The sequence below is a fragment of the Onychostoma macrolepis genome, chromosome 05, assembly GCF_012432095.1.
Source record: "Onychostoma macrolepis isolate SWU-2019 chromosome 05, ASM1243209v1, whole genome shotgun sequence".
Lineage (NCBI taxonomy): Eukaryota > Metazoa > Chordata > Actinopteri > Cypriniformes > Cyprinidae > Onychostoma > Onychostoma macrolepis.
The window spans coordinates 9108068-9131383 of record NC_081159.1 but is presented as its reverse complement, the minus strand read 5'-3'; the positions used below and the strand labels follow the sequence as shown (position 1 = coordinate 9131383).

The 23316-nt window shown below is 37.9% G+C and overlaps 1 protein-coding gene across 4 annotated transcripts in view; it reads right to left on the bottom strand.

The window, feature by feature from the left end:
• The window catches only part of fam172a (family with sequence similarity 172 member A), a 184480-nt gene that overhangs the window by 79495 nt on the left and 81669 nt on the right, over positions 1-23316 (bottom strand). For all 4 annotated transcript variants that reach the window (XM_058777456.1, XM_058777458.1, XM_058777459.1 and 1 more), the window contains exon 8: positions 5178-5297. In XM_058777456.1, the coding sequence (XP_058633439.1) occupies positions 5178-5297 (120 nt within the window). The remainder of the gene's footprint in view (positions 1-5177; positions 5298-23316) is intronic.

The following is a 23316-nucleotide window of genomic DNA, read 5'->3' as shown; positions in this document are numbered from 1 at the left end:
GACTGGATGGAATCAAAGTCTGAAGCTAAAAAACTGGAGTTTGTGAAAATAATACACTACATGATTTTCTATTAAATCTGTCAACTCAAATCTGCAGACTGGTTCTGACTTTCAGTAACTAATGTCAACTTCTCCAGACTGTAAAAAGGCGGAAAATCAGGGCAAAAATCACATAGTGTATTCAAGGCTTTAAAGTATTAAGAAAAAAACAGCATAAAAGCATAAGAAACAATAAGAAAACTTAAACAAAATCTTGTATTCTGGAGTTCAGTTGTCTATGTTTTAGTGCTACAGGCCAAGATTCATAATTCAGGTAAAGAAGAGAAGCCAAACTTGGTGTCTAGACTACAGCACCTCAGAGTCAAGTGGCTATCGAGAAACTGAGCTCTGATGCTTCTCCATCAGGGACCAACAATTATGTTTACAATATAAAAACCTCTAATACATCATTACTTTTAGCTTGCAACTGAAGTGTTTTATGTCCTGATCCACACACAGGTGTTTGAAGTTTTTACCTGAACTTGTGAGTGCACAACGACACGTGTACATTTGATCCATTTATTTCATCTAAGCTGTGGGCACCCACACACTGGTGCACTGGGAGGCAGATGTATGATTGCATAACTCGTTACATAATGTGCCCCATCTTCTCCAATCCGGCTGCTCTTTTCTCCGGCAGAGAGTCAGGAAGGTTACGTGGAGCTGAGCTCTGCCCTGACGGCTGCTCCAACAGGCCTCCAGCTAGACTCATAGATGAAAGCAACTGCTGCAGCAATCAAACAAGATCAGATGGAGAAAGAGACGGATATGGGACAGGTATGATCAGGTGAGATGAAGGAGAGTGTATCACAACTGGATTTGCTTCAGGACCCAAATTTTACACTGGACATCAAATGGCAAGTCAATATGGTACCACAAAATTAAACAGAAATCATCTAAGAGATTCGGAAGTGTACATTTTGCTATCCCATGGGTGCAGATGATTGTAATGAGTCAACAGATTTGGGAAAAAAGTAGGGCAAAACAGTTTTCGCACAAGCATTCTTCTGCTGATGTGGATGGAACACCACATTAAATGACATTTTATTAGCATGCATATTTATTAAATGCACCACAAAAATGCTACTAAATCTACAGTGTGAAACAGACAAGCCCAATCAGTGTAGTCCGATTACCGAACAAATGACTCTTAAGGGCCAGTTCTTCTTAGTGCAAACACATACTGCACACTAGCGTAGTCCGATTCCCAAGTAAACGATCCTAATTGGTCTGTTCTTTTTAGCGAATCAAACATGTAAAGTACAACTAATGTCGTAAGATTTCAGAACAAATTATTTGAGTCTGATCTTATAGCTGCATTCCATAAGTTTTGCCTCTTTGTCGCCATCTCTGTTTGAAAACCTGGAATTGCAGCTGCTTGCGGAATTATCTTCCTTGCGTGGGATGTGCTCTGGCACGGCTCCAACGCGGATGAATCTAATGTTTTGGGGTGAATGTGTGGCAGTCAGTCACGCACCGGTGTGGATGTTTACAGTACTTAGCAATAACAGATTCTAGCCTACGTCTTAGAATGTGACCCAAAAAAGAATTTTCACCGTATATTGTCATCTGAACAAGTAACTAACAAGTCTGCCATGTTTGTTCTGACCAACTGAGGAAAAAAGCATTACAATAAAATCACGCTACCAATGGTGATTAAATCTAACGATCGGTTAGCTCATATCACATCAAACCGTGCAAATTATTATTATTGTCACACTTTATTCTCAAATTATTAATGTTAACAACATCAGCATTGCGTGACTGAGTATAGTGTGTATTAACGTGTAGATTTCAATTTTTGCACAGTCTAATCTAATTGTCATGCAATTCGAATTTCATATTAAGAAATTCTTTTAACCCAAAAAGCTAATTATTCTCCCTTCAAACTGGTTTTCTTTAAAATACAAATCTTGTGTAATCCCAGGCTCTCTGTAATCAGAAGCACGTTTAAAAAATTTCATTCACATGTGTTTCATAAACACATAATCCTTCCTGGATTACAATCCGCCATCAAAATGATACATTTAATTATTCTAGCTGCTGTGAGAAAAGGCTATAAAGGATCAGCCACCTGCAGGATCCTCACATGCGATAGCCTAGTAGCCGGGACAACTTCTTTATGTTTACAGACGTGACGTAATGACGCAGTGCCATGCTCAAATTAGAAAACACGTTGTGAATCGGGCTAAACTAAGGCGATAGTTTTGAACACTGGCTGGTTATGTGCTCAAATATTGATTTCGGATCATTTTTAACCAAAAAAAAGTTTGGACTGCAGCTTTAATGAATCAAACACACACACACTGCACAACTAGTGTGGTAAGATTCCCGAACAAATGACTCTAATGATTCAAATCTTTTTAATAAGTCAAAAACACACTGCACAACTAGTGTAGTAAGATTCAATGTAAGATTTAATGTAACCAGTTAAGTAACCAGAATGATTAAGAGGAATACGAAGCAGAATAATTCAATTCTTTGTGGCTTCCATTACTAATCATAGATCAATGAATACGAGCCACAGGACAATGCCAACAAGGTGGATGTAGTATATCTGGTAATGTATTCATAATACACATTAATGGCTGATAAGTTCAAATTCAGTACATACTATGAAGCAACAGGAAATCAAATGCAGCCATAGAGCCAGAAGAAGGAAAAACAGAGTGTCAGAGAGTGAAGAGAGAACAGTTTGTCTACAGTCTCCTCAAACTCAGAATTCATGGCACAGATATGACAAGAAACAGAAACAGTTGAAACAGGCACACAGAGATGGAAGAGTGAGTCCTGACATAAAGCTATCCAACCCTTACGCACCACTCTTACTTAAAGGCACACTTTGATGTATCTATAATTACTACACACTGCCTTCGAAAAGAAATCGAATTTCAATGAAAAGAAAGAGAGGGAGAGAGAGGCAACATGCTGGAGACATTAATCTGCCTGTGTTTGATGTGCCTGATCAGAAACGTGTTTGTTAGGAGTTAAAGGGAGCAGTAATTAAGCCACAGACGGCCTGTTTTCAGGCAATCTGTTATGACGAGCTAAAGATTTTCCTCCTCAACTCAACTCTTTGTGTCCACCTTTTCCATCTTGGCCTCTAATTCATTTCACATTGAACCATTATTAAGGCCTATTCACACTAAGTCACATGACCGGCCCTCTCATTAGATTGGGTTATGGTCAATGAAATGTACAGATGATTTGCGTTCTTGTTAGACAGCATAAAATGTTAAATAAATAAATAATAAATGAATAAATAAAAACTGAAATAATACTCAAGTTTCGCTTGAGGAGTTTCCAGTGCATTTATGTCAAACAGCTGAAATGATTAAACGATTTTGACTTGAGATGTTATACAACATCATTCATGAAATCTATACAGATAATCTGTGTTTGACAACTAAGTTCAGTCCTCCAGTCATCCAACTCATCAGAATATACCTGCCACTCCATACCAGAGATAACCAAACCAATGAAAGGCATAAGCATGGTTTGTATATGAAATAGTGTGTGTAAGTGAGCATTCCATCTGTGTGTGTGTGTGTTTGGATGAGAGAAAAGGGAGAAAAAAACAGGAATGCATCAGAGAAAGACGGCTAAACAGATCTCTGGAGGAAGACCGCCATGCTTCCACCAGCGAGGGGCTGTCACGGCCACAACGCCACATAAATATTTAACAGTTATATTCAAATTACGAAACACAAAGACTCCTGCCTCAGATAAAAACACATATTCCTGGAATTATCAGAGGAATGCTAAATCGTGGCCATCCGCTCCACCCTCCCTTTTCTCGCTTCAAAAGAAAAGTGAAACGGGTTCATGAAAAATGCTCCCAGGTAGGTGTAGGAGTGTGTGTGTGTATGTGCAAGAAAGAAGAAAGTAAGTGTGTTTTTGTTAGGTCAAAGGTTAGCCAGAGTGCTCCTGGAGAAGTTGTCCTTACAATGCACACACCTAGACTAGAGATTGAAACGAGCTACCTGACCTTCGACCCCAGAGGTGATGTAACACCGTGTACATAGCTGAAAACCATTCACAAGGTTCAGGTAAAATGTTAGTTCATCAAAAAAAAATAATAATAATAATAATTGGTCATCATTTTCTCTTTGTGTCATTCGAAACAAGTATAACTGGGTTTCGTCCGTGAAAAACAACAGAGAATGATCTTAATAATCTGTGCCATATAATGAAGTATTAGCTGTCAAGGACAATATAGCACCGAAAAAGTAGCTCATAAGACTTTTACGCTATATTTCAAGTCTTGCAAAATCATACAATAGCTAGAAATCTTCACCTCCACTATAGTTCTCAGAAGTTCATGCTTGAGATTGATCATCTGAAATACAACAACCATTTCCGTTCACCATCAGTGACTTCAAAACTTATTTTAGCATATTCAGCAGGATGAAAATTATTTTTGAGAAGAAAAAAAGTGCATATTTACAGTAAAAGAATGAAACATGAAGCCACTAAGAACCTTTAAGCATCTAGTGCCACCATTTCCCAGACATAAAACGGTCCAACAGATGGGAGGTTCATGAAAGGCACTGAAAATAAGGATGTCCATATTGCCCCCAAAATTTTAAAAATGGTCAATATGTTATTAGATTACAAATAATTATGTTTTTTTATCAGTTAATTATCAAAGCATTTTTTTAATTATTATTTAAGGTTAATGGGAAAATTATGTAATCTAGTTGCCTAATAATTGCACACATTTATTAATAAAAAAAAAGAAATGACCAAATTTTCTCTTTTTTAGGGTGCATTAACCCTATTCACACAAAACATATTTTTTAGACCAAATGAGAGACTATGACTTCTTTCTCTTTTCTCTCAGGGTCTGATGTTATTCATACATGTCTACATGCTTAAACAGAGCTGTAGCTCTCATTGCAGTTTCTCATTCTTTCTTCATCCCTCCCTCCTGCTCAAGGAAGTGGATAGTGCCTTAGGACAAGGATGAACTGGATTGTTTACAAAAGCAGCACTTTCTCAAAGAAACTAAGTGTTATTTATTTTTAATCATTCTGCTCTCTCTTCTGCTTCTTTTCCCACCGGAGAAGACAACTGTGTGTGCTGAGGGGGTGGAGGGGGAGGGCTTTTCATAATAATAACCTCTAACAAATACTTACCAAATTCACGAATGACAAGCCACCATAGCTGTGTGCCACGATGAAGACGTTTTTCGCAAGTGATTTAGAGATGAAGTGGTCCCACACATAGAGTGTGTGTTCCTCAGGAGTGCTGTTTTCCTGTTAAGAGAAAGTGGGAATAACTGAAGTTAAAGGGGTCTTATAATGAGAAATACAATTTTCCTTGAAATTTTAAAACAGGAGTTTTCAAGATGAAGGGGCTGCAAGGGAGTGCTAGAGGGTATGTTGAAAAGTTTAGAGATATACAGTGAAATAAATAAATATAAAATACTAAAAGTATATATATATATATACAGTGAGGAAAATAAGTATTTGAACACCCTGCTATTTTGCAAGTTCTCCCACTTAGAAATCATGGAGGGGTCTGAAATTGTCATCGTAGGTGCATGTCCACTGTGAGAGACATAATCTAAAAAAAAAAAAATCCAGAAATCACAATGTATGATTTTTTAACTATTTATTTGTATGATAGAGCTGCAAATAAGTATTTGAACACCTGAGAAAATCAATGTTAATATTTGGTACAGTAGCCTTTGTTTGCAATTACAGAGGTCAAACGTTTCCTGTAGTTTTTCACCAGGTTTGCACACACTGCAGGAGGGATTTTGGCCTCCTCCACACAGATCTTCTCTAGATCAGTCAGGTTTCTGGCCTGTCGCTGAGAAACACGGAGTTTGAGCTCCCTCCAAAGATTCTCTATTGGGTTTAGGTCTGGAGACTGGCTAGGCCACGCCAGAACCTTGATATGCTTCTTACAGAGCCACTCCTTGGTTATCCTGGCTGTGTGCTTGGTCATTGTCATGTTGGAAGACCCAGCCTCGACCCATCTTCAATGCTCTAACTGAGGGAAGGAGGTTGTTCCCCAAAATCTCGCAATACATGGCCCCGGTCATCCTCTCCTTAATACAGTGCAGTCGCCCTGTCCCATGTGCAGAAAAACACCCCAAAGCATGATGCTACCACCCCATGCTTCACAGTAGGGATGGTGTTCTTGGGATGGAACTCATCATTCTTCTTCCTCCAAACACGTTTAGTGGAATTATGACCAAAAGTTCTATTTTGGTCTCATCTGACCACATGACTTTCTCCCATGACTCCTCTGGATCATCCAAATGGTCATTGGCAAACTTAAGTCGGGCCTGGACATGTGCTGGTTTAAGCAGGGGAACCTTCCGTGCCATGCATGATTTCAAACCATGACGCCTTAGTGTATTACCAACAGTAACCTTGGAAACGGTGGTCCCAGCTCTTTTCAGGTCATTGACCAGCTCCTCCCGTAGTTCTGGGCTGATTTCTCACCTTTCTTAGGATCATTGAGACCCCACGAGGTGAGATCTTGCATGGAGCCCCAGTCCGAGGGAGATTGACAGTCATGTTTAGCTTCTTCCATTTTCTAATGATTGCTCCAACAGTGGACCTTTTTCACCAAGCTGCTTGGCAATTTCCCGTAGCCCTTTCCAGCCTTGTGGAGGTGTACAATTTTGTCTCTAGTGTCTTTGGACAGCTCTTTGGTCTTGGCCATGTTAGTAGTTGGATTCTTACTGATTGTATGGGGTGGACAGGTGTCTTTATGCAGCTAACGACCTCAAACAGGTGCATCTAATTTAGGATAATAAATGGAGTGGAGGTGGACATTTTAAAGGCAGACTAACAGGTCTTTGAGGGTCAGAATTCTAGCTGATAGACAGGTGTTCAAATACTTATTTGCAGCTGTATCATACAAATAAATAGTTAAAAATCATACATTGTGATTTCTGGATTTTTTTAGATTATGTCCCTCACAGTGGACATGCACCTACCATGACAATTTCAGACCCTCCATGATTTCTAAGTGGGAGAACTTGCAAAATAGCAGGGTGTTCAAATACTTATTTTCCTCACTGTATATATATATATATATATATATATATATATATATATATATATATATATATATATATATATATATATATATATATATACACACACACACACACACACACACACACACACACATATATATATATATATATGAAATAGTGGGTGTAAGTGAGCATTCCATCTGTGTATCTATCTATCTATATATATATATATATATATACACATACAGTGGGTACAGAAAGTATTCAGACCCCCTTAAATTTTTCACTCTTTTTTTATATTGCAGCCATTTTCTAAAATCATTTAAGTTAATTTTTTTTCCTCAATGTACACACAGCACCCCATATTGACAAAAAAACATTTTTGCAGATTTATTAAAAAAGAAAAACTGAAATATCACATGGTCCTAAGTATTCAGACCCTTTGCTGTGACACTCATATATTTAACTCAGGTGCTGTCCATTTCTTCTGATCATCCTTGAGATGGTTCTACACCTACATTTGAGTCCAGCTGTGTTTGATTATACTGATTGGACTTGATTAGGAAAGCCACACACCTGTCTATATAAGACCTTACAGCTCACAGTGCATGTCAGAGCAAATGAGAATCATGAGGTCAAAGGAACTGCCTGAAGAGCTCAGAGACAGAATTGTGGCAAGGCACAGATCTGGCCAAGGTTACAAAAAAACTTAAGGTTCCTAAGAGCACAGTGGCCTCCATAATCCTTAAATGGAAGACGTTTGGGACGACCAGAACCCTTCCTAGAGCTGGCCGTCCGGCCAAACTGAGCTATCGGGGGAGAAGAGCCTTGGTGAGAGAGTTAAAGAAGAACCCAAAGATCACTGTGGCTGAGCTCCAGAGATGCAGTCGGGAGATGGGAGAAAGTTGTAGAAAGTCAACCATCACTGCAGCCCTCCACCAGTCGGGGCTTTATGGCAGAGTGGCCCGACTGAAGCCTCTCCTCAGTGCAAGACACATGAAAGCCCGCATGGAGTTTGCTAAAAAAACACCTGACTAAGATTCTCTGGTCTGATGAGACCAAGATAGAACTTTTTGGCCTTAATTCTAAGCGGTATGTGTGGAGAAAACCAGGCACTGCTCATCACCTGTCAATACAGTCCCAACAGTGAAGCATGGTGGTGGCAGCATCATGCTGTGGGGGTGTTTTTCAGCTGCAGGGACAGGACGACTGGTTGCAATCGAGGGAAAGATGAATGCGGCCAAGTACAGCGATATTCTGGACGAAAACCTTCTCCAGAGTGCTCAGGACCTCAGACTAGGTCGAACCTCCCAACAAGACAATGACCCTAAGCACACAGCTAAAATAACGAAAGAGTGGCTTCACAACAACTCCGTGACTGTTCTTGAATGGCCCAGCCAGAGCCCTGACTTAAACCCAATTGAGCATCTCTGGAGAGACCTAAAAACCATCCAACCTGACAGAACTGGAGAGGATCTGCAAGGAGGAATGGCAGAGGATCCCCAAAAAAACTTGTTGCATCTTTCTCAAAAAGACTCACGACTGTATTAGATCAAAAGGGTGCTTCTACTAAATACTGAGCAAAGGGTCTGAATACTTAGGACCATGTGATATTTCAGTTTTTCTTTTTTAATAAATCTGCAAAAATGTCAACAATTCTGCGTTTTCCTGTCAATATGGGGTGCTGTGTGTACATTAATGAGGGAAAAAAATTAAATTAAATGATTTTAGCAAATGGCTGCAATATAACAAAGAGTGAAAAATTTAAGGGGGTCTGAATACATTCCGTACCCACTGTATATATGTGTATATATATATATATATATATATATTAGTGCTGTCAAACGATTAATCGCATCCAAAATAAAAGTTTTTGTTTACATAATATATGTATGTGTACTGTGTATATTTATTATGTATGCATGTATATATTTAAGAAAAATGTTATAATTGTATATTGAATATTTATATATAATACAAATGACATAAATATAAATATATACACGTGAATACATTGCAAATATTTTCAAAATATATATACTGCATGTGTGTATTTATATACACATAATAAATATATACACAGTACACACACACATTACAGACTGTAAAAAGTGATAAGTTGGCAACTTTCTTTTTTAAATTATTATTTACTTAATTTTAAGGCAACGGGTTTCCTCAATTTTTTTTTTAAGTTAAGTCAACTCATCACTTTTTACAGTGCATAAACCAAAACGTTTATTTTGGATGCGATTAATCACGATTAATCATTTGACAGCACTAATATATGTGTGTATATAGATGTTCATACCATAAAAAACAGCACCTTTCAAAATGAAAACCACTTCTCCAGGCCAAAAAAAAAAAACATGCCATAATACAAACTCCTGCAGCTTGCTGACATCAGACTGATACATTAACACATGACCACCCACATTTACACATCATCTATTTAGGGTTCAAAAACGTCACTGTGAAATAATGAGGACCGATTCACTACAAGATAAAAATTATGTGGATACACCTTTTAATTAACTCACTAATATTTAAATCAAAATGTACATTTATATAAAATAAAAACAGTATAATTTATAAAATACACAATCTACTAAAACACATTTTATTTTTATAAAATAAAATAAAGGTTTGACCTTTAAGTTAATAACTGCCTGAAGACTACACCCATAAACTCACACACAGCCACATTCACTCAGTTAAATATATCTTAATCAATGAATCTTGCATACTGCAAATGCCTCCAATGCAAAACTCAATAGATTGTGTGACGTCAAGTTTAAATCTTAATTTGTACCCCGCTGACTGATCAATACGGCCTCTATACGAGCGATAAACACATAATCGGCCTACATGGGAAGGTCACACAAGCAGGGCACAAACACAACACTCGTAATTAACACTGGCCTGGGGTTATAACGCTCTACGAACGTGAGGCGAGAGAGAGAAAGAAGAAAAAGGGCATTCATTCATTCACTGGCGCATGCAACATTGATCTGAGTGTTTGTTTGCAAATACGGCAATCGTTTAAATGCAGAATAACAACTAAATTAGAGGAAAATCGCTAGCAACATGTGAGTGAACGTGGGTGTTGGTGACATAAAACGGCGAATACGGCAGCAATACAGCTGCATGATATAAAGAGCTGGCCTTGTTGCAATCAGCTCCTGAAAGTTTGCAGCCTTGCCCTGTGTTTAGCCTCTCTCTCATGATCTTGCATCAGCTCTCCCACATTGATTAGCTTTTTGAAAAGCACAATAATAAGTGAATTAGAGCTGAAGGAGCTGGCAGGAGGGAAGAGATTTCCTGTCACCGAGATGGCTTGTGTTGGCGAGGGGACACAAATATGAAAGTAAATAAACAGGCTGGTGGGAGGGGGGGGTTACGGTGTGATGCAACTGGCAGAAAGCGCTGAGCCCAGATCTCCTTGGACGGCTGGGAGGTGGGTGCAGGGCGGTGAAAACAGGGACGAGTCTGCATGTCTTTCTCTCGCACCCTCAGACATCAAAGTGTTTTGAAGAACCAAAGCTGAGTCATCATCACAGTGCAGCGCATTTCATATTCATAAAGCTTTCAGTGCTCACACACACAAGCCTGGACACACGGCCACAAAGAGATGCAGTCCGGTCATTCGTTTATATCCACTTAAATGTCTCTGGTCTTATTGTACATGATTCATTAGCACATGATACTCTAAAGAAGAAAAAAAAAAAAAAAAAAAAAATAGCGCTTGTTTTTGCCATCTTTTATTAAAATAAGAACCTTCTCCTCCTCTGAAAAAACTGTTTTATTCTGCTGATGTAACCAATGTCATGCGGGCAGGGAAACACAAAGTGGCAGGCACAAGTCAGTAGAGTCCACCCTCAAGTCTATATACACTAACTAATTAAAATAGGCAAAATACTATTTTATTTTAAATAATACACTTACAGTACGCAATATGCACTTACACAACATACAGTATGCAAAGATGTGTGACAGCGCTATTGAACGTGTATACATTAAAAGTCACGCAGCATAAAAGCTAAGGTAGCTTTTGGTTTGCATGTAGACACTTTTTGAGGAAATTTTTCAGGTCAGCCTTAAAAAAAATTTAACTAAAAAAACAGAACAAAACTAAACTAAACACAAAGCACACAAAACAAAAAACAAACAAAATTAAATTAAACTAAATTAAAAAAATAAATAAAATAAAAATGTGTGACCCTGGAGCTCAAAACCAGTCATAAGTAGCATAATACATTATATGGGTCAAAATTATAGATTTTTCTTTTATGCCAAAAATCATTAGGATATTAAGTAAAGACTATGAAGATATGTGGTAAATTTCCTACCGGAAATATATCAAAACATAAATTTTGATAAGTAATTTGTATTGTTAAGACCATTTGGACAACTTTAAAAGTGATTTTCTCAATATTTTGATATTTTGTACCCTCAGATTCCAGATTTTTAAATAGCTGTATCTCAGCCAAATATTGTCCTAACAAACTATACATCAATGGAAAGCTTATTTATTCAGCTTTCAGATGGCGTATGAATCTCAACTTAAAAAAAAACAACTGACACTTATGACTGGTTTTGTGGTCCATGGTCACATATTTGATGTAATTTTCATGACTGTTTAAAAAAATTATTTCCACAAAAAAGATTCTGACCACAAAATAGGAATTTTCACTGGGAAATATTTACACAGAAGTTACAAATTCCAATTGCAATTACAAGAGTGCATTTTGGAAGGTTATTTTATAGCGAAGCAAACAAACTGAATGTTATGCTGTTCTGTCTGTGCATAAGTGCGTGTTTTTCAATAAATTAAGTCTCCACTATTGCACAAGGGTGATGCCACATAAAACCAGGTAAAATCCCCCTCCCCTTATCACCCCGGCACAGAGTCTGACACCTGGCCCATACACACACGCAAGCACACACAGACCACACACTCCCTCCAACCCTTCCCCTATGATTGACTACCTCCTCTGATAGAGCCCACACTTATCTAAACAGCATTTGCATATTTGTGTAATTATTTCCTAGGGTTAATTAGCTCCTGCGAAACAATACGTCCGTAGAGACCAGTTCCTGGTGACAGGTTCACCCTCTCTCTCTCGCTGTCAGCCTTCATCTCATCCATGCATGTGCAAGACCTGGAAGACTCCCAGAGTGTGCAGACCTGTTGCACATGTCTCAATGTTTCTGAATACGTATGGACATTAACTTTCTGCATCGCTAGCATCAACAAAAACAATTGCAAATATAATGACAAGTTCCTCAAACGCTCATGGACAAACTGAAAGTCAAAGTTATCAATGACTGCATATTAAGCTAGGATTTAAAATAAATAAATAATTTCAGCTTTAAAATTTACACAAGATATATATATAAAATATATCTCAAGATCATTATCATGATCATTATTTCTTAATGTATTAATATTAATTAGATTTATTTAATTATAATTATAATAATGCAATATAATTAAAAATAATGCAATTAACTTAAATAGCCCTGTGGTGTGACATTTTATTTTTTATTTTTTATAAAATACAAATAAAATGGCATGCATAATTAAAGAAAGAAAAGAAAGAAAGAAAGAAAGAAAGAAAGAAAGAAAGAAATTAGTTATAGATGGAGTGCATAATGTCACACTGTAAGACACTGCTGTTGTACTGCCGGTCTTTTCAAGCCGTTAAACTATTTTAACACATTGTTTCCAACAGTTAGTTGCCCGCATGCTAGTTTCCAGATAAATACATAAACATTTTATTCTTATTTAAATCTGAAAATCTCTTTATTATGCAGAGGCATCACAGTTCAAGACTAAGAAAATTAACATGGAGTAGATCCACATACTGTAAATATTCAATGTCTTCACTCAGCATACTAACATACTGTTATGCTAAACATAGTATATATATATACGTATACGACACAAGTATACGGAAAACAAAGGTATTGTTTCCTATTTTTTCCTGATGTTTGTTATTATTTCAAATTTGATATACATTTTTATCAACTTTTTAAAAAAAATTTCATTTACTACTTAGGCATGTTGACAATAACGTCTTCAACATTGTCTATGACCAGATATGTTTCTAGTGGACTTTCAAAATTTGCTTTGCTTAAGAAAGCATGAAAATATACAGTTATGTTTTTTTCATATGATTTCGTCGGGTTAGTTTTTCATCAAACACAATGTAATTTTCGGCAATTGAGATCTGGCGGCAGCGTATTATTCCGCTTGGGCGAGCGCTTCGCGGACAGCTTACCTCGCACATGAAATCACGCGCACACCAGCAAAACAATGAGAACTCGCTACAATCCTGACGAGTCATAGCAACAGAGCGGAGCAGCCAAAGCTGCGGAGAATCCGCTTACCCGGAAGCTTCCGTCACTGATGTAGATGCAGAAACAACTTTCTTTCCATCCATTGGTTTTCTATTAAATATATTTAAAAATTTAATTTATTCCTGTTACTTCCATTTTTCATCCTTACTCAAGCCTTCAGTATCACATGATCCTTTAGAAATTATTTTAATATGCTGATTTGGTACTCAAGATACATTGATGCTGAAAACATTTGTGCTGCTTAATATTTTTATGGAAGCCATGATATTTTTTTGGGTTTCTTTGACAAATAGAAAGTTCAAAAGAACATCATTTATTTGCAATAGAAATATTGTGACATTATAAATGGCTTTATTGTAATTTATAATTTACCCCAAATTTTTGAGTGTATATGTGTATATGTTTTCAACTTCAGAAAGTTAGAATTATGACCAAAACATTAAAACACTATAAATGAAAGTACAAATATTACCAAATTAATTTAATGTGCAATTTAGCTTTGAAGAATTTCAAAATTAAACACACAGACCTACTTAGCTTTGTTTCATATATTGATGTTTTAATATTATTGCCTACAGTGCACTCTTGCACTCACATGGAGCTGCAATACAAACTTGCACAAATACGCATGTGATTGATCAAAAACAGCTGCTTGTCAAACAAACCTCAAGCAGCACTACAGAAAGTACTGCTATTGATACATTTTTGATTTAAAGTACCAAATTAACATTACTTTTAATCTCTAGTCTGTAAATACTACGTGTCCTAATCAGACCAAGAACTTTTTTCGTAACATTCTGATTGCTCAGCATCACCTTTAAAAAGCTCAATCGGAACAAACAAGCCAACTCTTTCTAGCCGCACTGGGCAAACACAATCCTCTCAGCTCAGTTCAATGGCCAGTAGTAGCTTTTCAGCAGGACACGGGATTATTTTCATTTAGTTAAACGATTAAACGTTAAACAATCCAAGGAGGTAATTGCGTGTTTTGTATTATCACCGGAGCCATTAGAATGTGGACCTACTTTCCCGGTGTTTGCCTAGATTCACATTAAGTGCCTCAAACGTCCGTTAGCCTGTCGCTAGCTCCACATGGCTAGCGTTTACAGAGACCGCGGACTGATAGTAAGAAATAGGAGTCTGGGAAAGCCGATAATGCTGAGGGATTTGAAAGTTGGCAGTGTGAGTGCTGGGTTTGTATACTTGGATAAGGCTGAGACTGGGTTTCATGGCGGCGCGTGGACTTCCTGATAGCACCGTTAGCGTGCATGGAACACTAGACGCCTCGGGCTGGCAAAATGAGCACTGGCACTCACTTCCTGCAGATTTGCCGTCCACACCTGGCCAGTTCCAGACAAGGTGCTCCTTCAGAAAAGAGTGTGACCGTGGCAGGAGCCTTCATATCTAGTGGAGGGAAAAGGGGGGAGAGAACACGAACCAAGGAGATGACTTGAAAATCACAAGTAATTAACGACTAGCGAGCTCACTGAAAGCCAGTAAGATGACAAACGAGGCCAACGGGGAAGTTGTGGGCAGAATATCAACATGCTTAGGGAAAACAGGAAATGAAAAAGGCATGGGGGGGGGGGTTACAGACCCCCTAAGAGGGCTCTAAAATAAAGGAGGTGGAGGTATGGTGCTGATAAACACGAAACTGTACTGTGACAGCGCTGTGACCTTGTTAGCATGGAGCTAATCTCGACAAAATTTGCTAGTGCATTGTTTCAAATCAATATCTCATTAACAAACTACAAAGGCCTAGGCAAAAGACAGCTCTTGGCTGCATGTGGGCAGAAAGGTCATCTCTGTGACATCTCAACCTGTCTCACTCAAAGCCTGTGATTGTCAGATTAAATTACTGCCTTGCTTTAATTGATGTTAGGGGGAAGAAGGAACAGACAGTGGTTCGTGTGTCGTTTGGTGGTGAAGGCCTGCTGTGAAGGCCCTTGGTTTAGCTTCTGACAGCAGATTGGATGTGTTTCTTGGTTGACCTAACGGGAAGATTGGGAGCAGACATCTGAGCCGAGTTACAGCGGGATTCGCCCCAAGAGCAGTTACAATGCACAGCTTCAGAGAGAGGAGATCTCAGACGGTGGCAAGGGTTGACAAGCAGTTCATATGCAAAAATAACAGGACAACACGTACATACAGGCACATGGAGACAGCTGCCTCAGACACACAGTCACTTCACATTCTCTCTCACTTTCTCTCTCTCTCTCTCTAAATATATATAAATAACTAGAGAGCAGATCAATCTGCCAAAGATTGTTTATTTTTATTGTACGCTTTCTTTTTTAGTTTTCATACTATGAAAATCACTCTATGTAACTTGTAAAAGATAAACACGTGTCTATATGAATCATGTTACCAGGTTCCAAAATGAACGGTCTGTAAGCACCAAATTGTGCAAAAAATTAACACACACACACACACACACACACACACATACATATACACATACATATATATGTATATGTATATGAGAGAGAGATGGCCAAAAATATCGGCACCCTTGGTAAATATGATCAAAGAAGGCTGTGAAAATTTATCTGCATTTTTAATCCTTTTGATCTTTTATTAAAAAAATTCACAAAAATCTAACCATTCATTGGATAAGAATTTAAAATGGGGGGGCAATATCATTATGAAATAAATGTTTTTCTCAAATACACGTTGGACACAATTATTGGCACCCCTAGAAATTCTTATGAGTAAAATATCTCTGAAGTATATTCACAATTTGGAGCACTCCAGGGTGATTATGAACATGAAATTATAAAAAGTACCCCATGTGTACAATGAAATATACTGCTGTATTTTTGATGTTGTGGGCCTATATTTCTGCTGGAGGTCCTGGACATCTTGTTTAGACACATGGCATCATGGATTCTATCAAATACCAACAGATAAAAAAATCAATAAGTGACTGACTAGAAATCTTATAATGGGCCATGTTTGGATCTTCCAACCGTGCAATAATCCAAACACAAACCTCAAAAACAACAAAAATGGGTCACTGAGCACAAAACCAAGCTTCTGCTATGGCCATTCCAGTCCTCTGACCTGAACCCTATAGAAAATGAGTGGGTGAACTGAAGAGGAGAAGCACCAACATGGAGCTGTGAATCTGAAGGGTCTGGAGTGATTCTGGATGAAGGAATGGTCTCTGATCTCTTGTCAGGTGTTCTCTAACCTCATCAGGCATTATAGGAGAACATTTAGAGCTGTTAAACTGGCAAATGGAGGTTTCAAAAAGTATTGAATAAAAGGGTGCCGTTAATTGTGGCCAATGTGTATTAGAGAAAAACATTTATTTCTAGGGGTGTCAATGTTAACGCATGTGATTAATCAAACATTTATAATGCGTTAATATTTTTTTAACGCAAATTAATCGTTTGATAAGGTTTGACTCCAACGTCTTCCCATCATCGCAGTGCGGAAGGTTATCTATCATTGTGTGATGAGGGTACAGTGAATCAGTGTTGCCAGGGTCGCGGCACAAGTGGGCTATTTTGAAAATACAGTCGCGGGAAAAAATTACAGAGCCATGGGTTGCGGTTTTTTGGGCTACTTTTATGATGTACCGCGGCCGCCCAAAGTGTATATAGACAAATAAAAATTAAAATAGATCCTTTTACTAATGTGTATTATACTTGGAATGTATCCCTGGCAACTTAAGAACGGAGAGGCATGAGTTTCAGCCAGATCATACATGTTAAGGCTTTTACACAGCAGAAATAAACATGACAACAGCCACTATAGATTATATAAGATAATAAACACACGATTACGATAGATATGGTCTGTATGTGGTTTTCTTGAGTTGAATGTGTACATCTGAAATGCTAATTTGTGCAGTGATGTAAAAGGCTATGAATAGCATATTTTAACAACAGTAAACGACCAAATTCCACATGTGATCGCAAAAGGAAGTTATTACAAACACTCGATGCTGGTTTGAAGTGAGTTCTGAGTAAAAGTGTAGGCCTACTATTAATCTCATAAATTGTCTTATGAAACTTGATGCTAATATTAGCTCTAATGCAGCTGCAGAACAGGTCCAATTCTTCTTCATAATGCATTTTGTCATAATACTTCACGTAAGGTCGCAAGAAATGTTTTGTTGTATTTAGAAATACTTTTGATAATAGTTGGGCAAATGTATACTGGGATTGAAGCGATGTGGCTTGGTAAACGTTTTATTGCCCGTTTAAAGGCTGATAACGGCTGAATAAAAACAAAAGAATAATAAGGATTATGTCTCATACCTGGCGGAAGTGTGAAAGGTTCTGTTTCCTTAAACTAGTTTGTCATGCATTTCTCAATCAACACATTTACAGGTAAATCCTAGTATTTTAAATTTGCGATTAATCCATGACTGTGATTAACGCAATTAAATTTTTTAATCGATTGACAGCACTATTTATTTCATAATGATATTTCCCCCCATTTTAAATTCTTATTCTCCAATGAAAGGTTAGATTTTTGTGAATTTTTTTAAATAAAAGATCAAAAGGATTAACAATGCAGGTTCATTTTCACAGCCTTCTTTGATCATATTTACCAAGGGTACCAACAATTCTGACAACGTATGTATGTATGTATGTATGTATGTATGTATATATATATATATATATATATATATATATACACACACACACATATACATACATATATACATACACATAAAATTATTATTATTATTATCGTTATCATTATTTTAAAATACTGCGCTTTTGTTCAGGCTTTCATTCGCGTACTTGCAATAACAGATGCCCCAACTCATAAGTCAGTGGAGCTCAAAATAAATAAATACACTCACGCACACAGCAGACGCCCACACACACTTGAAACAGCAGAAAACCTCATAACCTGTGATTCTGACCTCTGCTGCGGCCATATCACCAGTGCAGAAGTTTAATTAAGGCACGTCCGGTCGCCACGCTTGTGTTGGCAATGAGGGGTTACTTGGAAGGTCTTCAAGGCCAAAGTTCACACACACACAGAGGACCTCCAGAAGTGTCCCTGAACTACGGGAACACTGACTGAGGCTGATACAACCCGAGCCAGAATACAAGTCTCTTGACATCTCCGGCTCGGCTGGGCCATATCTAATAGACATGTAGGTTAGGGATGTACGAGCCAGGCATTGGGAAACAGTACATCTCCAAAACACGGATTCCTCTCGTCCCCGGGGGAACAGGAGAGAGAAGACGAGGGATAAATAATGGATGTCGTTCCTGTGGAGACGAAGGACGCAGTAGAGGTACACAAAATAGGAACACCAGCAGTAACCCCTTGAACCGACGCTAACGTCCTACCAGTGCCCCATCCGTGATAACTTTATATGATTCTGGAGTACCTTTTAGGGACAACACAACATGCTTGCATTCATAATCATATGCAAGATATTGGTAAAGCATTAAAACATACATGTTTGCACTAAATATTGACTTCGGAAAGTTTATTTTGCATACTACTACTACTACTACTACTACTACAAAAAAACAAAAAAAACAAAAAACAACCTGTTGGTCAAAAATTTTTTTAAATCACAATAAGTCTCATTCACTGTGTGTGTGTATACAAATTTCTATCCAAAATTGTTATTTTGCCAATATTATTATTATTATTATTTTAAAGAAATTAATACTTTAATTCAGCAAGGGTATTTCTTTCTATTCAAGAATTAGAAAATTTGTCACAGTATCTACAAGAGCAGCAGCATAATTGTTTTCATCACTGATAATAAAATGTATCTTAAGCAGCAAATGAGCATACTGAATGATTTCTGAAGAATCGTGTGTCACTGAAGACTGGAGCAATGACTGCTGAAAATTTAGCTTTGCTAACCCAGGAATAAATTACAATTGACAAATAAATTATTTATTATTTATTATTACACTCAGGCTGTAAGCCCTTATATGGAAATATTTTGGCCATATAATATACTAATTACTAACTGCAGGCAAGTGCTCCCTTAAAAAAAAAAAAATCAAATCAAATCAAATGTGAATTTTCGGAAGCAAAATAAAATATGCAAGTAAGAAATCTTGTGTGCTATAATTCATAGAGACCCAATGGGCCTTATTCATAAAACATGAGCAGAACAAATTTCTTTATAAACTGCACGTAAAACTGTTGCATGAATGGATGCACGAATGCTTTACACAGTTCTGCTTGTGTTTCATGAATAAGGCTCAATGTCTTGTGCCAGATTTCGTCAACTCAGAACATTTCTATCATAACTAAAAAGGCCATTCTTTTATTTTTCAGTATTATTTTCCAGCTAACATACCCAAGACTTAAACGTTACTGCCTAGAAAATCAATTCCCGGTAAATGCAAAAAGAGGCAGAACCGTGTGTTGCAAAACAAGGTAAAGCAGAGGCCTAGTATCAATGGATGTTTTATTTTTCTCTTGTTAGGTCATAGCGTACATGTATGAAAGCAATGGCGATCTTGAGCGTTCAATAAACTCATGCCATCACCACAAGGATCTGACACTTAAAGTTCTGCAGGCACTTAAGAAATGAATAAATGGAGAGATGGAAAGAACAAGAAAAGAAAAGAAAAACACCTCCCACAAGCTGCTGCGTCTGAATGTTTGACGAAGTGCTCTCCCTTTCTCTCGCGCCCGAACCGTTTTACAAAAAAAGCAACAATAAGAAATGTGAGAAAAAAAAAAGTGTTAGGAGAAGGATTCTAGTCATTTACAAAAATAAGTGGTGCTTTAGAGAAAGGCTGAGCGCACTGGGCTTTTTGTCCACTTGCTCTTTTCCCCTTGGGGCTGGGGCCCTAAGCCGGGTCCGCTCAGGCCTGAATGAAATCTTTGGAAGCTTCTTAAGCTCTGAATGTGGGTTTTGTTCTTGCTATTCCTCCGCTTGGCTGACAGAAAATAGGTAACTGGATTAGGCCTCAAATTCAGAGTAAAGTGAACTCCCAAAAAAACTTTGTATGCCACCCCCACTATTTCGGCCCCCCGGTTCTCATGTCCACCCCTCTTCTTCGGCGTCAGCAGACGTGGGCCGCTGGGGCTGTGATCTGTAAGATCGCGGGGAGATTAGGCAGGGCTGGGGGCTCGCAGCCCGAAGGGGGGCTAAAAAGTAAGAGTGCTAAAGGCAGTTAAGGGCTCCTTAATGGGGGTAAGGAAGTGTATTAATCAACTCAACGCTACCAAAGCCCAGAGCTGCAGGGCCCGGCCGGAGCGACGTGCAGGTGGTCTAGTGCTCTACGGGGAGTCAAGGAGGGGAGGAGAGGAGGTTCAGTCGCGTACAATGCCACTATAAAAGATTAAAAACTTTGGGAGAATGGGACTCGCTGTGACCCGCCTCCTACTCTAGGAGCTGAGAGGATGGGTGGAGAGGAGGAGAAAACACACACAAATACACACACGCTAATGTACCTGAACATCAGTGCGGTTACAAATTCATAAAAACTGTGAGAAAAAAGATTTGAGTAGACTCGTATACAGAAATGTATAATCTGATTGGACGCAATGCTATTACGTACTACCAAATAAATGTGTATGCTAACGAAGTCATGGAGGACTTCAGTGCTGGTTATCAAATATGTAAATGGGTGCGTATGATTCCTACATCTTTGTACACAAATATGTAAATGAGTGTGAATGACGCCTACGTCTTTGTTCATGTTTGTCAGAACATGGTATCTTACTGAAAGAACACCAATGAATATAGATCAGTAATTCATAACAGGAGGTACTTAAGTAGGTTGCAGGGGGTACAAAAACATTTAACAAATAATAAAGAAATAAATAAAATTAAGGCTACCTAAAGATTAACATAATCAATTAACAAATAAACAACCTTTTTTCCCTTTTTGTAATTATTAGCTTGACATTTTTCAAAATTACTTTTTTAAATAACTAAATAAATAATTGGTTAATACTTTCCAATAAGGTTCCATTTGTTAGCATTAGTCAACTACATTACACTTCTAAAGCATTTATTAATCTAATGTTAACTAGTGTTAATAAAACGATTAATAAATACTGTAACAAATGTAATGCATTAATTAACATTAACCGATGCACCCTTATTGGAAAGTGTTACCAAAAAAATATTGTTGTGAGTTCTAACAACATCAATAAGTTTTAAAACATTTAACTGAATTAATATTAACTAATGATCTGTTAATTATGTTCTATGTTATATGTTATTTCTGTAGAAAATGTGTGTAGTACGTGCCAACACTATGCTAAACACCTTCCAGAGCACTGCTATGTGGTTGCTAATGTGTTCTGAGTGGTTTTAGGGGTTTGTCTGAATGCTAGCCAATCTCTAAAGAGCCCACCACTGAGTTTTTAATCACACTGTGCCTAGAAAGGTCTTGGGTCTACCTAAGTTTAACATTTAGGGTTAAGGGATTAGGAGAAGGGGGGAAAATAAATCTATTTGCAACACTAATAGCAATGTTTGCCTTAACAAGCACAGCTAATAGTGTTTGTAAATGTTATGAAACTATTTCCAATGTTATGAAAGTCTTTCCACAGTATGTTTTTATGCAACTATAATCACTTAAGTACCAGTACACATAAACCATTAACAATCATTGAGGATCTCAAAGCATACAACGAAAATTAAATCAGAGTGCTGAATCATTACATTTCAGCCACTGACAATATGCTGGAGGATATTAGTTATATAAAAAACTAAACAAGCCAACAACACACATAAACGAAAGCTTGAAATCATCTCAACAGAGTCTCTTTAATATTTTCCTGCAGTGGTTCAAAACAAAACGGCTTTTCCACTTTGCGTGCATTTCCACTTGGCAATGCTCCCTACAGGAATTCACAAGCACACATATAGTATAAGTCAGAGACACACAGTCATCAGCGCACGTCCTTGTGCCGCTGCAGCTCGCTCCAGTCTGAAGCTGCATAATGCGGAAGAGTGAAAAGAGTGCAGAATACTGCAAGGCCATCCGGCAGAACTGGACTAACAATCTCATACCACTAGACTTGCAATGTGCCAAAAGTTCAGGAGGAGAGCGAGAGATGTTAAGTCGTCTCATTATATGAATCCCAAACTATCCCAGCTGAAATATTTATTAAGACATTAATATGGTTTCTTCCCTTCCGTCTCTTCAGGGTGATGCGGCTCCTCTCGGAGACATACACACACTCCTTCTCGATCTCTTACTCATAAACACACATTGCTGTATGTGCGCATGAAGATGTCAGCAGCGCCGGGCTCTTATAGATATTGACAGTGAGTTTTTCCATTATACACAGCAGCCTGGAGAGCAACTTCCTCTATTCACCACACCAACACTGATGAAACGCCTCAGAAACGGACGAGGTGTTGAAATCTCAGATTCACACTCACTGATGGCTATTTCATAGATTTTTTTTTCTCTTACTGAGCGTGTGTGTGTTAAAAAACAACTTCATCTGGGCAACACCACAGATTTCTGTCCTCAATGAGAATTTATTAAGGAAGGATAGGTGTCAGAGTTAGTTTACGGCGATAAAAAGAGGGTAATTAAGAGAATTTGTTTACAAAAAGAGGGGAAGTGAGAGGTATGAGGGTTTTAAAGCTGACTTGATGCTAATAGTGCAGATAATTATACCTCAGTGTGCTTTGTGTGTGTGGGTGTGTGAAGGTAGTCTCAGAAGTGTGTTGACAGCTCACACACCGCTACTGAGTCAACGACGGTAAATGACAGCACAAGAAATGTGACGATGTGTGACGTGGCCGTCAAATGGTGATAAGACAAAGCGCTAACTTTCGGGGGAGACAAATTTCATGTATTTCCAATTGATGCTTCCTTGTTTCATCCGGTTGCCTCATGGTTTTGCATTAGAAATTATTATTTATTTTTTTGATTTAGAATGCATTATTTGTGCATGGTGTGCATAATGTATACACAAAAATGTGTGCGTTTGAGAGA